This window comes from Lutjanus erythropterus, chromosome 11 (assembly GCF_056507025.1).
Source record: "Lutjanus erythropterus isolate fLutEry1 chromosome 11, fLutEry1.hap2, whole genome shotgun sequence".
Classification (NCBI taxonomy): domain Eukaryota; kingdom Metazoa; phylum Chordata; class Actinopteri; order Lutjaniformes; family Lutjanidae; genus Lutjanus; species Lutjanus erythropterus.
Window position 1 is genome coordinate 6,470,741 of NC_139327.1, and position 13,885 is coordinate 6,484,625.

The following is a 13,885-nucleotide window of genomic DNA, read 5'->3' on the forward strand; positions in this document are numbered from 1 at the left end:
TCCAAATAACAAAAATGAAAAGGAAAAGAGCAAAGCTGCAAATCAAATTAAAGTGAAAAAAAAAAACAAAAGGAAAATGAAATGTATAAAAAGTCTGCTGGGGAGTGTTTTTGTTACTACATATTTGCTTTGTGATGCTGACTTGGAAGATTCTGAATTGATGTCAAAAATTGATTTTCTAAATGTTTATTAACAATATGTTGACAGAGCAAAATGGAACTCAGCTGCAGGGGCGATGCAGCACCTGGACCCATTTACAGCATGTTTTGTCCAGCAGGGGCATTAGTTGAATAAGAAAACTTAAATTTCAACTTAAAATGAGGGGGGAAAGGTGCATTTTGTATCTCATTAATTATTAATGATTAATTGATTGATTGTTAGGTTTTTCAACTAATGGTTATGGACAATTCACAAAATTTGCAACCCAATTTTAAATTGTTTTTTTGGGTTTTTTTTGTATGTGGCCCACTTTTAACTTTTTTACTTTATGGCTCATTTTACAACATAGGCGTACATGTGCACACATGCTAACATGTACCTCATGCCATCCCTGCATAAGTCTGTACCTCACACGAGCCACTCCAGTAAAAAAAAAAGGTTTGGACATGATCCTGTCAGCTGCGGGACACACTGCAGCATTTAACAACTTCAACCAACTTAAACCAAGATGAAGAAAATCCCTTTCTTGTTCAGTCTGTTTCACCTCAAAAACCCTGCGCCTGCCCTGCGTCTTGGACATCAATGGCTTTCAAGGAGGCAACGGGGCGGCAGAGACACTGCTCGCCACTGCTGGAGACACAACGTTAACACAGCAAAGCATTCCACCTCTCCATCATTTCATTACAGAAAACTGTACAATGTTTTTAAAGTATTTAATTAATCAATTAATGCAGTTAACTTTTTAAAATAAAAAGGGTGGCGACCCTTTAGTTGCCAATTATGTTTCATATGTTTCACATGTTTCATTCTGTTCATTCAATCAAGAATAGATTCTGAATCAAATTGTTCTGTCAAATTTTAAATCTGAAGTTTATGAAGTTTCTTTTTTTCTTAATTCATTATATCCAAATGTCCTTGATATTTTGAATACTAATAATAATAATCATTTGAAATATAACAGTCTCAACCAAACTGTAAAAAAAATCTCAACTTAAGAAGAAAAGCAGCTGTTGCAGATTTTAGTGCTGAATTAGTTTGTACAAGTATTCTTGACATCATGTCTCTCCTCACAAAGGGACACACGTCTCTGTGTTGCGGTGGCTCTGTTCTCTTTGTTGCTGCTAAATAACATCTGCACAAACAGACTCATCAAATGGTTATTCTCAGATTTTAAATCTAGCTCAGGATCAACATTATAGACTTCAAGAAATACTTTCAACTTTTTTTTTTCTATAAATTATAATTAACCCATTAATGTCCACTAGGGCAGGGTGATATAAAGATATTATATCAACAACGTGATATGAAACTATAAATCATCATTAGCATTACAGTAAAGTAAAATCTCACTTTGTTAATATTTTGTGAAAGCACTAGTTGTAATCTCTACAGTAGTGTTCCGATATCAGTATCGAGATATTTGGTCATAATATTGTGATATTTGATTTCGTCCATGTTGTCCAGCCCTACTATAAGATCATGGTATATTTGCACCATTTGCGAATTTACTGTATGTTAATTTTAGTGAAAAAGTGTATATCAAGTTATATAATGCATATTGTGGAATAGACAAAAATATAAATTAACTAGAACTGCAAGCAGTTATGAACGGGGGCCAAGCCTCCCCGCGCGAGCCGTTCCCCGCGGCCCTCGGAACCCACGGCCGTGGGCCCCGAGGGACGCGGGGCTCGGGGCGATCGCGGGGACGCGTGCCGTCGTCCGAGCTGCGGTATTCATGACCAATCATTAGGTAACTTTGCGGTCGGCCTCAGGAGGGAACCCACATCATGCGCAGCGAATTTAGGACGACTCCGAGCAACTTTTGGGAAACCTGATGTTTTTGGGTTTGTAGCGCCCCCTATTGGCCGATCCGCACCAAATTTGGCACAGCGTCTGTGGATGCCCTCTGGAACCACCGGGTTAAGTTTGAAGTCAAAAGACTTTAGTTTGACCTAAATATGACACAACATGCGTTTTTTGAGCTAGCCAAAAAAATCGTTCGGTTATAATTAGCGCATATTTTGGTGTGCAACAATTCTTTTGATAACTTTTCGTCAGACACGTTTAGACATCGTATGTGCAAAGTTTGGCGCAGATCGCGCTTAAACTGTAGGAGGAGTTCGAAAAAGTAGGTTTTGGACATGTGGTGACTTAGCGACGGCAATTTGAGGCAAAAGTGGGCGTGGCCTACGTCAGAAAATCCAGCGCTTTTCAGGGAACAAGTCAATGGGAGATTTTTCAACGTCTCATTTAAAATGTGAAAGTTATAGGCAAAAATGGAGGGAACCCACATCATGCACAGCGAATTTAATACAAATCTGAGCAACTTGATGTTTTTGGGTTTGTAGCGCCCCCTATCGGCCGATCCGTACCAAATTTGGCACAGAGTCTGCGGATGACCTCTGGAACCACCGTGTTAAGTTTGAAGTCAAAAGACTGTAGTTTGACCGAAATATGACACAACATGTGTTTTTTAAGCTAGCCAAAAAATTGTTCGGTTATAATTAGCGCATTTTTTGTCGTGCAACAATTCTTTTGATAACTTTAGATCAGACACGTCTAGACATCGTATGTGCAAAGTTTGGCGCAGATAGCGCTTAAACTGTAGGAGGAGTTCGAAAAAGTAGGTTTCGGACACGCGGCGACTTAGCGACGGGAATTTTCGGCGAAAGTGGGCGGGGCCTACGTCAGAAGATCCAGCGCTATTCGGGGAATACGGAAATATAAGATTTTTCAACGTGTCATTTAAAATGTGGAAGTTATAGGCCAAAATGCGTTATAGCGCCCCCTAGTGGAGCACAAACGCGATTTTCGGTAGGCGGGATCTGAGTCCTATTCTACATGTAACCATAAAATTTCAAAGCCCTAAGTGTTATACTTTGGCAGAAATTAATTTTTTTTGTTTATCTTGTAATAAGCCCCGCCCACATTGACCTGTCATGACCCCCTTGAAGATATTGCCTCAGGACCGGCCCTACATCGTACGGACCAAATTTCGTAAAAATCGGTGCAGCCGTTCTAGAGATATAAACTTCCCATATCTCTAGCGCCCCCTATGGGCCAACATTCGCCAAATTCAGCTCATAGGCTCCCAGTCTCATGCCAACCAAGGACCTCTGATTTGGTGTCGATAGCATTTACTTTGACCGAGATATGCAAGATTTTCCATTTTTACGGCTAGCTACGGAAATTTGTTTGTTAATAATTCGCGGAATTTTCAAACCAAAAAAAATCTTTTGATAACTTTAGCTCATGAGCAGCAGAAGAGTGTCCGTGCCAATTTTCGTGCAGATCAGACAAAATCCCTAGGAGGAGTTCGAAAAAGCAGGTTTGCCAGGTTTCGTGATTTTGCGAAAAAATTATTTAGGCGGAAGTGGGCGTGGCCAATTACAAAGTGACTCAGAACCATTCAAGGAATATGGGGATATAAGGTTTTTAAATGTGCGACATATGGTGTGGGAGTTATAGGCCAAAACGCGTTGTCCTTGCTTATAGCGCCCCCTGCAGGCGGACGTGTGCAGTTTTTTGTGTCTGAGGTACGTGCGGGGGTGTGGGCCAGCCCTCCAAATTGCACCGCTCTACCTTGCACGGTTTAGCCTGCAGTATGACTTTTATCGGGAGAAGAATAAAAATAGAGGAAAATAATAATAAAAACCAGAACAAAAACAATAGGGTTCCCAGCACCGCTGGTACTGGGAAACGCGTATGCTTGCATCCGCGTTCCCCAGTCCCCGCGGGCTTGGCCCCCTAATTATTATCTAGTACTATTTGAACTATACAATCAAACATGTTCTCTGCCTCTTCTTTGCATCCGCAATTCATTTTTTTTCTTGAGTTGTCTTTCCTTTTTCCCATTCTGGTAATAGCCTGCCAGAACTTTATGTAACTGGTCAAAAAGTCCAAACCATCCCAAAAAAACATTTTCACACTAGGAAAGAACTGAACCATGGCACAGTTTGATCCAGATCCAGACTGAGACCACCTCTGTTGGTTGGACCAAGGTTCAGCTGTTTGGTTCCAGAAGGTGGTCCAGGTGAGGTTTCACACCTATTCATTTTGCATCGGAACAAACAAGTTCACCAATTCACAGATCCATGGAACGATATCCCCATATTGTATAACACTAACTGTCGAGCTTTGTAATAATGCGATATTGCCACTGCTGGATGCTGAATTTAGACCGCTCTTGACATTTATATGAAAAAGTCTTGTCAGTGTTACCAGAGGTGAGGCAGCTAGCAATGAAACCCACTTGATCTGTATGAATTAAAGATGAAACCTCTCTCTGAGGACGAGCATCTTTGCAAACACTTTATAATCATTATGTAACCAACTTAGTGGACGCAAATCATTCATCTGCAAATGGTCTTTGCCTGGTTTTGGCAACAGAGAAATCACAGCAGAACTGTGTGGCATTGACTGACTATGGTAAAGTGAGGAAGGGGATCAGTGCATTACTCAGTACTGTGATTGTCCTCCCCAGAGCTTTAACAGAATCTAACATCTTGATTGCAGCCTTAATCTCTGACTGTGACTGTCTGCATATTCTCTCTCAATTTCTTTTAACACAGACAAAGTGATGAATCATCAACTTCCTCTCAGCTGCATTTACATTCAGACTGTACAGTTTTGAATAATATATTTGAAAAGGCAAATTTATTTGATTATGTTAAAATATTAGAGAACCCTTGTTGTCATGAATTATTCTCCATTTGTTTCGGTCTGGAGGCAATCATTTGGCCTGCTTTATCACCCCTCTCAAAATATTGTTCTAATTTCTATAGTTCAGCCATCAAAATGTATTTTCTTGCATACATCTCCTTATTCTTGGCTAGAGCTTACATATATCAGGTTAGCCAGCCTTTAAATGTAACTTTACAAGCCTCATTTACTGTCTGAATAAATCAAACCAAATTTAAATGTACAACCAAAAGTCTGATATTTTGTCCCTTAACAATGATACAGATTTTTCATCCATTAACAAATGATTAAACTTAATAAATTAACAATTAAATCAAATATTAAACTTCCATTAGTTTGTGTTATGTATATTCAGGAATGGGAGTATGTTGTGGAGACAGACCACATCCTCGCTGAAGATTTTTTGATAAAAACAAATAATCTCTCCTCCAAAAGGATTTATGAACTTAAAAATTAAAACAATGTATTCCCCAATCAGGAATTGACGCAACACCACATCTCATTCCAGCAGGTTTCTTAAAGCATTGCAACACCACTATGAGATTTTATGCATTGCTTTATTTGTTGTTTATTATAATAGTGTTGGAACTCATTGAAAAGATGACATTTTATTTTATGACATTTTTTTCTCAGGTTAATACTCTGCTTCTCGGGGAAGAAGGGAAAGGAGGGGAAATATTTACAAAAATCAAAACACGTAAGATCCATAATAGTGCTAAGAAACAAAAAGAAAATGGACGTCTATCCCGCGTCTGTCCATGCACCAGCAGAGACTGGGTAAAGGTAGTAGATACCACATGACCAGAACTACAACTGAACTGGGCTATCAAGAAATGAAATGAAATGAATAGCTCTTTTAGTGGAATGAGACAGATTAAATCATGAAGAACAGCCAGCTAATGAGTTCTAAAACCCAGAAATGAGGCAGCACATTTGCATTTCTGTTTCCTTCGTCTCTAAATCAATGGATTTTAGGTTCGATATCTGAAGTAAGGCCTGTGATCAACACGGGCTTTAGATTTATTCGCATTTTTAAAAATGAAGGTGAAGCTGAAGACATGTGACTCTGGTGTAGTTCATTCATAGCATTAGCTTTTTTCCTCTGGTGATTGCATATACACTTAAAAAATCATAGAAAGTGGTGTTGTGAAGATTTCCAAAGGAAAAATTCCACTGGCTTTTTGTGGAGGGAACCAGCGATGATATCTTACAGGTTAGCACATATGTCATCTCTGCAGCACTCTATTACCACATAGGACCGTGGCAGTACAGATTTTATCTTACCGCGGTGACAAAGCAACATATTATGGCCAGATGACAGTTTACTGTGACTGCCTACTGCCTATTACTGGACTTAACTGAAGCATACTGCTTTAGCGTAGTGTAGCTCCTTTAAGGAATAGGGCAATACGTAAGTGTGTGTAGTGTGTAGTGTGCAGGTGAGGGAGAGGAAGCAGCATACGAGAGACGATGCTGCTCATAGCGGAGCAAAAATCTAAACTGAACACTAAGCTGTCAGTCTGGCAGTGAATGTACAGTTCAGGTTACAGTGCGTCGGTTAATAAATGCTGCAGCTTCTCAAGAACAAGAAAAGTCTTCTCTGTTATTTCTCAAGTGCTGAAACAGTGACAGGGTTATCCCCAAAGTAAGCTAAGCAGGTAAGGCTAATATTAAGCTAAGCTAACACTAGCATTGTACCTTTACAACTTTGGCTCTTATGTAATCATATCCCTTTCAGAAGCTCTGCAATCCAGACTTGAAGTGCTGTGTCTTCTTGGAGACGTGGTTAAAATCAGTCCATGATAAATCCGACACTGAGTGTCTTCCGTAGTTATTTATACTTTTTCCCATGTTGAAAATTGTTGTTGCTGTTGTTGTTAGCATGTTGTTAGCCAGCTAAAGTGCCTAAGGTTGAGTTGGCCAATCAGAGGTTGTGCTCCTGACTTGTGAATGTGACAACGCTGATCCATAGATGTTAATCGATCAATGCGCTGATGAGATCGACCCCTCAAAAAAAAAAAAATTGTAGTGAAGGCGGGAATGAGCTCAACCCTGCACTAGGCATCACATGACTGCAGTATTGCATTGCTTTGCCACAGCACTAATACCACAGCAACAGTCAGACAGTTACTGTAACCAAGTGGAACTTGAAAAGCTCTGATCCTGAGTAACTGTGAATCTGTTCGTGGAAAGAGAAGTTCACTTCAGTTTTTGTAATATCATCTTTCAATGCCATGAGCACCACTATAATTCAGTTCCCTTCACTTCCAGTCCATTGTGTTTGAGGTAGAAGTCTTAAAACTTGGGCAGATAAAACCAAAACTGTGTGCCTGGTGAAATCCCAGCGGAGGCACAGTAAATGAGAAAATGTGTTTTGTAATTTGGGTGAACTGACCCTTTAAACATGCTGCATTCAAATTGCGCCACATTGCTTTTTGTTTGAGAAGACTTAACAAATCAATGTGTTGGAGATCTCTGTGTAGGATTGAATTAATGTTTGTGAACTGCTCAATAGAAAAGCTTTCAGAGAGCACATGTATGTAACAGACCATGGTATAAGAGCTGTAATACATGTAATATATGAGAACGTCTTCATGCTGCACTCAGCCGTTGCCCCAGATTTCCCGCTGGTCTACTGTACCATCAACAGCAGGACATAATGCAGCAGTAACTACAGTATTCTTCAGCAGAGCCGTAAACTACTCTATCATTATGTCTGTGTGGATTGGACTGTATTACCTTTGCTTTTCCACTGTGCATCTGTGGCGTGTCCTAAATGTCCGGCACACTTGCGGTTGAACTCAGCCATGAGGGAGCGGTAAGGGTTTCGAATCAGCAGGATGGCAGAATCGAACATCTCAATCTCTTTCTGACCGCTCTCGTGGGTCTTAACGCAGATGCTGCGGCCACTCTTCCAGTAGTCCTTCTCTCCTTTGAAACCTGGTACCAATGAATAAATGAATGAATAATGGTCAGCAGTGAGGCAATATTTCAGAGAGCACTCACTCAAATGCTGGTTTGAATAGTGCTGAGGTGCCCCCCCCCCACCTCTGTTGTACAGCGTGCCGTCGAAATAGAAGCTGCCAGTGTAGTAGCCGGTCACGAGCTCGATCAGGTGCCGTACCCAGGTGTTGCCTGCACCAGGAAAACTAGACAGAGCCACCAGGGAGCTGGATCTCTGAGGCAGAAACATCCTCTCTTTGCACCTGGAGTCTACAAGGACAGAGTTTTTGTTGCCAGTTTTAGTTATAAAATAAAACAGAACGGTACCAGGCCAGAATACACCACAAATTGTTGCTGCAGAGATCCCAAAATGGCTTCACTTTCAGAACAAAAGGATCACAGAACGAGTCATATGTGACACAAATTGCAGCATGGTTGCAAGAGTGACAAAATGGACCAGAGCTGAGACTTTGGATCTGATCTATATTTGGGATGAACACTGCTTTCAAGAGCAATTTCGTCCTCGATCATGCACTAAGTGTTCTTTCTCCAAGGAAACGACACCATATTCATGGACAGTGCCGGTGAATAGACTGGTTTTATCGGAGGTTATTTTTACAGGAGGAAGGAGAGGCTGCAACTTTAACTGCTGTGCGTGATCCGTAAAAATTACTGACATGGCAGAATGGGGAGGGATTAAAATACAGTCACGGTCTGGTAATTATTACATTGTCCCTTCTCCCTCTGTAGAACCAATCAGAATAAGGCTTTACATGACTGGAGCTTTAAAGGGACAGTTACCCCAGTACACCCAAAATCAAAAGTACATATTTTCCATCTGGTCTGTTGGTGATATTTATTCATATAGATTGTTTTAGTGTGAGTTGCTGGAGTTTTAGAGATCAGCTGCCCAGAATCTATAGTGACTAGCTAGCAACAGCATGAGGAAATGCTCTGTTACTTTGAATACGTTAGAGATTTCTCTCTGTTTAAACATTGTTGGAAACAGTTAATAATTACAAAGCATTATGTTGCTTTAATATTATAGCTCTAAATGTGAATATTTTCTTTAATCCTCTATGACATTGGTTTCCAACCTGGGCTCCAGGCCTCTCTTAGTTGGCACCAGAAATCACAGGGGGTCCCCAAGACTTGCTCTGCTCTGAGGTCCTCAAAATTAGATTTGCACGTGTTCATGAAAATCACAATTTATACAAAAATCTATTTACAAAACCATCTAAAAAGATAGATAGCCTGCAAGGAAATTAAAAAATGTTATGCTTATACTAGAAAAGATACTTTCATCAAAAATACAGGTTCTATGAATGGAAACAATTGAATTTCTGTTCATTTTGTAAAGCTTTGGAATGAATCACTTATTTCTTCTGGTGTATGTGTGTGGGCTGGCGGGGCTCAGCTTTCTTTAGATACAAATAAGAAAGAAAAGATAAGAAAAAAGGTTAAGATCGAGTGTTCTATGGCATTAAACTGAATATATTTGAGTTGTAGACTAAACAAGACATTTGAGGACATCAAACATTTTATAAAACCAAACAACTAATCAAGAAAATAAACAACAGACTAATCAACAATGAAAATAATTGTAAGCTGCAGCTCTAATAGGAAGCGTGCATCTACTCATGGACGAGAGGCTCGTGTTCAGTACAGCGCGGGATGTAAACCATTATGGCTGAGCTGTAGCCTCTTGTCCATGAGCAGACACTTGCTTCTACACCGTGAAACAATAGTCGGGTACAGTTCTGTGGAGGGAAAAAAGTTTCAATATGAAACTGCTCACAAGGTCTGTGGATTAACCAGGATGTGATTTATTTATTTGTGAAAGCAAAACCATCTAGATGCATAAATATTATTACAGGTAAGGAGAAAAATATGTATTTTTGATTTTGAGGTGAATTGTCCCTTTAAATAAGTCTGACTGGCACAGTTTTTGTAGGTGTATAACAAATATCTCACCAAGCACAGGCGTGTGATACACCTGGAAATGGTCATCCTCCACGGAGGCTGTGGGTGTGGACGTGCTGCTGTAGTTCCCCACACATTGCTGGTTGTCAGACTGCTGGCTGAGACTGAAAAGAGTCGACGTCCACGTACAGAAACAGTGGGGCTTCTTGAACACAGCCAGCGGGAGCTCCTACAAACCAAAAGCACAAGTGTTCTCAGTGTTTTTCTATGACTCATCATACTTGTTTTTCTCTCCAAAGACTTAGATTCTACCCAAGGGTGATGTGTCAGCTCAGTTCAGCAGGAGAGTCTGCATCACATCCCCACTCCACACTTTGCTTTTTCTTCATTATTTTTTCTCACTTTTCCAGTAACAGAAGGTCAAACTGATCAATGTCAAAGCATGAGGACAGACACTGCAGTGAAAATATGCATAATCACACTTACGCACATGCATACACACACACACACACACACACACACACACACCACTCTGTGAGAATTAATCACAACGTAGCCAGCACCAAATGATGTGCATTATTTTCACCAGTCATCTCAGTTTTTCCAGTAAGATCTCAGTGCAGGATCTACTTCTCATTAGCAGCACGTTACACCTTAAATATACAGCAAAATCCAAGCAGCTCTGTGCTCCCACATGTGATCTCCTGGGAGTGGAGACAGCTCTCTGAGCTATGGAGTCTCCTCTCCTGGAAATGGAAAACCGCTGGTACACTACAGAGAACTATGTGCAATAAATTGATTATCAGGTCTGTAATTTCAGAGAGCTAATTCGAACCTTATCCGTGCAGGTCTCGATGCAGGACTGTGTGGTGAGGTTGGGCTGAAAGGAGTGGATGGGGAAGGTGCTGATGGTGTTCTTCGGCAACTTGAAGCAGCCGCGGTAGTGAACATTTCTGACTGGAAAAGGAAAAATACACATGAGAAAAGAGTTGCGCAGCAGTGGTGGAATAACAACAATGGATCTGGTGGGATTCACCTGCATTATCCAGCATTAGGACTTGTTTTCTTTTAGTCATTGGTGAGAGCAAACACAGGCTTTACTGAGGAATAAATTGTCAGATTTTCATCAACAACAACATATCTTGTCCGACATCAGGCTGAATTTAAATTACCAATTAAATTACCAATCTGTATTTCTGCCCTAATTACATTCCTGTACTTAACTTAAGCCTGGTGTATAATAAATTCACAATTCAGCTGCAAATCTCCGGAGACACTGAACCTTCCAGTCATGAATATTAATACTGTATATGATATAAACTCCTTATATAATATATTTGACCTTGCTAAGAGCAATAATACAATGCATATCTTAAAAAGGAAAAGAAGACATCTTTCTGATCTTTTGAAGAGAACTGTTCATGTATAATAAGCACTGTCTCATGTAGCTATAATGAGGTGTTTGGGATTATAAAGGCCAGCACACAATTCTAAGAGTTATTCTGACATGGTTCTTCTATTATTTTATACTTTTAAATGCTTAAATCGCAGTGCTTTCTGTCACATTCCCCGTACTGCACAGGGTAGACAGCAGACAATACATGTCCTGTGAAACGCCACAGAGAGTACTCTTCAACAAATGTCATCAATCAAGCTTGTAAGCTTGCACTAAGCGTGATTTTATGGAAAAATGCACCCGTTAAATTGGTCTAAATGCTAAATTAGTAAAAGCCTAAATAGTTTGGTTTATTTTAATTTCTGTGACTTATTACCTATTCAACCAATCTACTGTATATTAGCATTGTCATAATATCGGAATTTCTAACTTCGATATGATACCTTGAAAAATATCAGTATTCTGTACCATTTTTGATACCACTGGGGAAAAACTGACTTGAGGGCATGAAATTTTGTTTTTTAAATTTAAAGATAGCTCTAAAAAGGTTATAACATGACAACAGATATAGCAAATGAGACAGGTGAGTGATGAAAAGAGGACAGCACTGTGGATAAATAAAAAGAACAGGGATTATGTGTGTACTGCAGAGGTGTATGTCAACTCGCCGTCAGAGAGAAAAGAGAGTGAGAATGAGCACCTGATACCAGAGTATGGAAACGATTAATCATAAAAAAAACATGATGAAACAAGACCCACCAGTGTTCCAGTTTAATGAGTTACCATGTTAACTGGTGACAGCAAAATAAGACGTAGTACTAGTGATAGTGTTACATCGTATGTGGTGACCCAACAGATTCTGTGACCTGCAGTGATGGGAAAAAGTACTCAGATTTTTTGTATTTAAATAAAAGCATTACTACCACAATGGGAAAAATGGAGTTAATAGCTAATAGTTATTTGCCTATAAAATGTCAGAAAATGTTGATCAGTGCTTCCTAATGCCAAGGATGATGACCTAAAATGTCTTTTGCCCACAACCCAAAGGTATTGAAATGACTAAAATATAAATAAAATTAAATATTCACACTTAGGAGGCTGGAATTAGAAAATTGCAACATTTTTTTTCTTTAAAAAAATGACTCAAACTAATTAATCTATTATAAAAGTAGTTAGCAATTAATTCAATATTTTAAATAATAACAATCAATTTAATGTTGCAGCTCTAGTAAAAATACTGAATTAAGTTGTACATAAAGTACTTAAGTAAAATTACTAAGTGAAGAATAGTAATTTTGCTTTTTTGTACTTTTGCTTCAGTTCTGTATTTTATACTTAAGTATTAAGGTCAAGGCAAAAGCAGTAATGTCTGCAGAAAACACAAACAGAAGATGCACCAGAATGTTTTGTTAACTTGTTAAAATCACAAAATGTTTCTTCTGAGGGAGGACATCCCTTTTCACCTCTTATGAGTTTGCAGGTCTGAATATAGACTGTATGGTCAAAACATGGCAGACAGTTTTTTCTGTAGAGAGGGGACGTTAGCTGGTCCACAAGCAGGACAAAAGAAACTAGCATATTGAACGATATTGGACGATACTGAACATATACCAGTATGAATTTGCCCTATGGTATGAATTTCAACTCTACCATGCTGACTGGGTGAATGCGCAATAAAAAAAATGTCTACTCCAAGCAGCTTTGTTTGGAAATGAATACAGTCTGACAGTAAACTGAATGTCCTTGGGTTGTGGACAAAATAAGACATTTGTGGACGTCACCATGAGCTTTGGGAAAACTTATCAACATTTTTCATCATTTTCTAACATTTTATGGACCAAACAACTAATTGATTAGTGGAAAAATGACCAACCGATTGGTCAATAATGAAAATAATCGTTACAGGAAAGACAAGATTGTGACAGGATTAAGTCATTGATCAATTGAGAAAATGATCAGCAGTGACAATAATTGTTAGTTTCAGCTCTGTTTTGACTGATTTATTATTTTTGGATGATTTCAGTAGAAAAAGTTGCGTTATTTCTCCACTCATCTGTGAAGTCCCCCCACAGAGCAGCTCCGTACAGAGAATAAATCTCAAACCGTCCGTCAGTGTCTTCCCTGAGGGAAGTTGACTCACATTTTCTGTGACCTGGCAGCTGCTCCTCCACCTTGTAAATGGAGAGTCGGCCCACGCCGCCACAGGGAGACCCCCTTTCACCCCGACACACAAGACTACAATCCTCCTCAGGAGCCCGTGGGCTACTGATCCGGTTCCCGCAGTGGCATTCAGCTCCGTACTCCAGACCTGCAAACTGGTACCCACTAACCGCACACACACACACAGATAGACACAGTTATTGCCCTAGCCGAGGGCAATCCATAACCTCAAGCCATTGCCCTCGGGCTAAGCCATCCCACAGGACATTAGCTAACATTTCAAACTTATCATTTAACTCAAACTTCCTGGCATAAAATCTACAGTACGCTGCGTCCCCTGTGATATTTGTCAGTACTTCTCCTCCTGCACTCGTCTGACTGTGTAATGCCTTTTTCCAGCTGAACTGCAGTCACCTCTGATCTGTACTTTACATATCAAGGCTGTTGTGACTCATCCTCTCTCTTTAAGCTCCCTCCTTGGGACAGACAGAGACCTCATCAAAATTGACCTTTTCATATGTGTCCTTTGAAGCTTCCTCATAAATTGCCTTGACTTTTTACTTTTACTCATCGCGGTAATTGGCCCGCTCAGGTAACGAGCCC

At 39.8% G+C, this 13,885-nt stretch overlaps 1 protein-coding gene and 1 long non-coding RNA gene across 2 annotated transcripts in view; one reads left to right on the plus strand and one right to left on the minus strand.

Annotated features, from left to right (window-relative positions):
• The window catches only part of LOC146318608 (uncharacterized), a 95,059-nt gene that overhangs the window by 16,791 nt on the left and 64,383 nt on the right, over nt 1–13,885 (plus strand). The window lies entirely within an intron of this gene.
• Nucleotides 1–13,885, minus strand: part of wscd1b (WSC domain sialate O sulfotransferase 1b) — a 33,763-nt gene that overhangs the window by 1,492 nt on the left and 18,386 nt on the right. Inside the window, exons 4-8 of the mRNA XM_084730581.1 lie at nt 13,263–13,447; nt 10,562–10,683; nt 9,778–9,955; nt 7,909–8,073; nt 7,600–7,800 (exon numbers count right to left, since the gene is read on the minus strand). Coding sequence (XP_084586707.1) covers nt 7,600–7,800; nt 7,909–8,073; nt 9,778–9,955; nt 10,562–10,683; nt 13,263–13,447 — 851 coding nt within the window. The remainder of the gene's footprint in view (nt 1–7,599; nt 7,801–7,908; nt 8,074–9,777; nt 9,956–10,561; nt 10,684–13,262; nt 13,448–13,885) is intronic.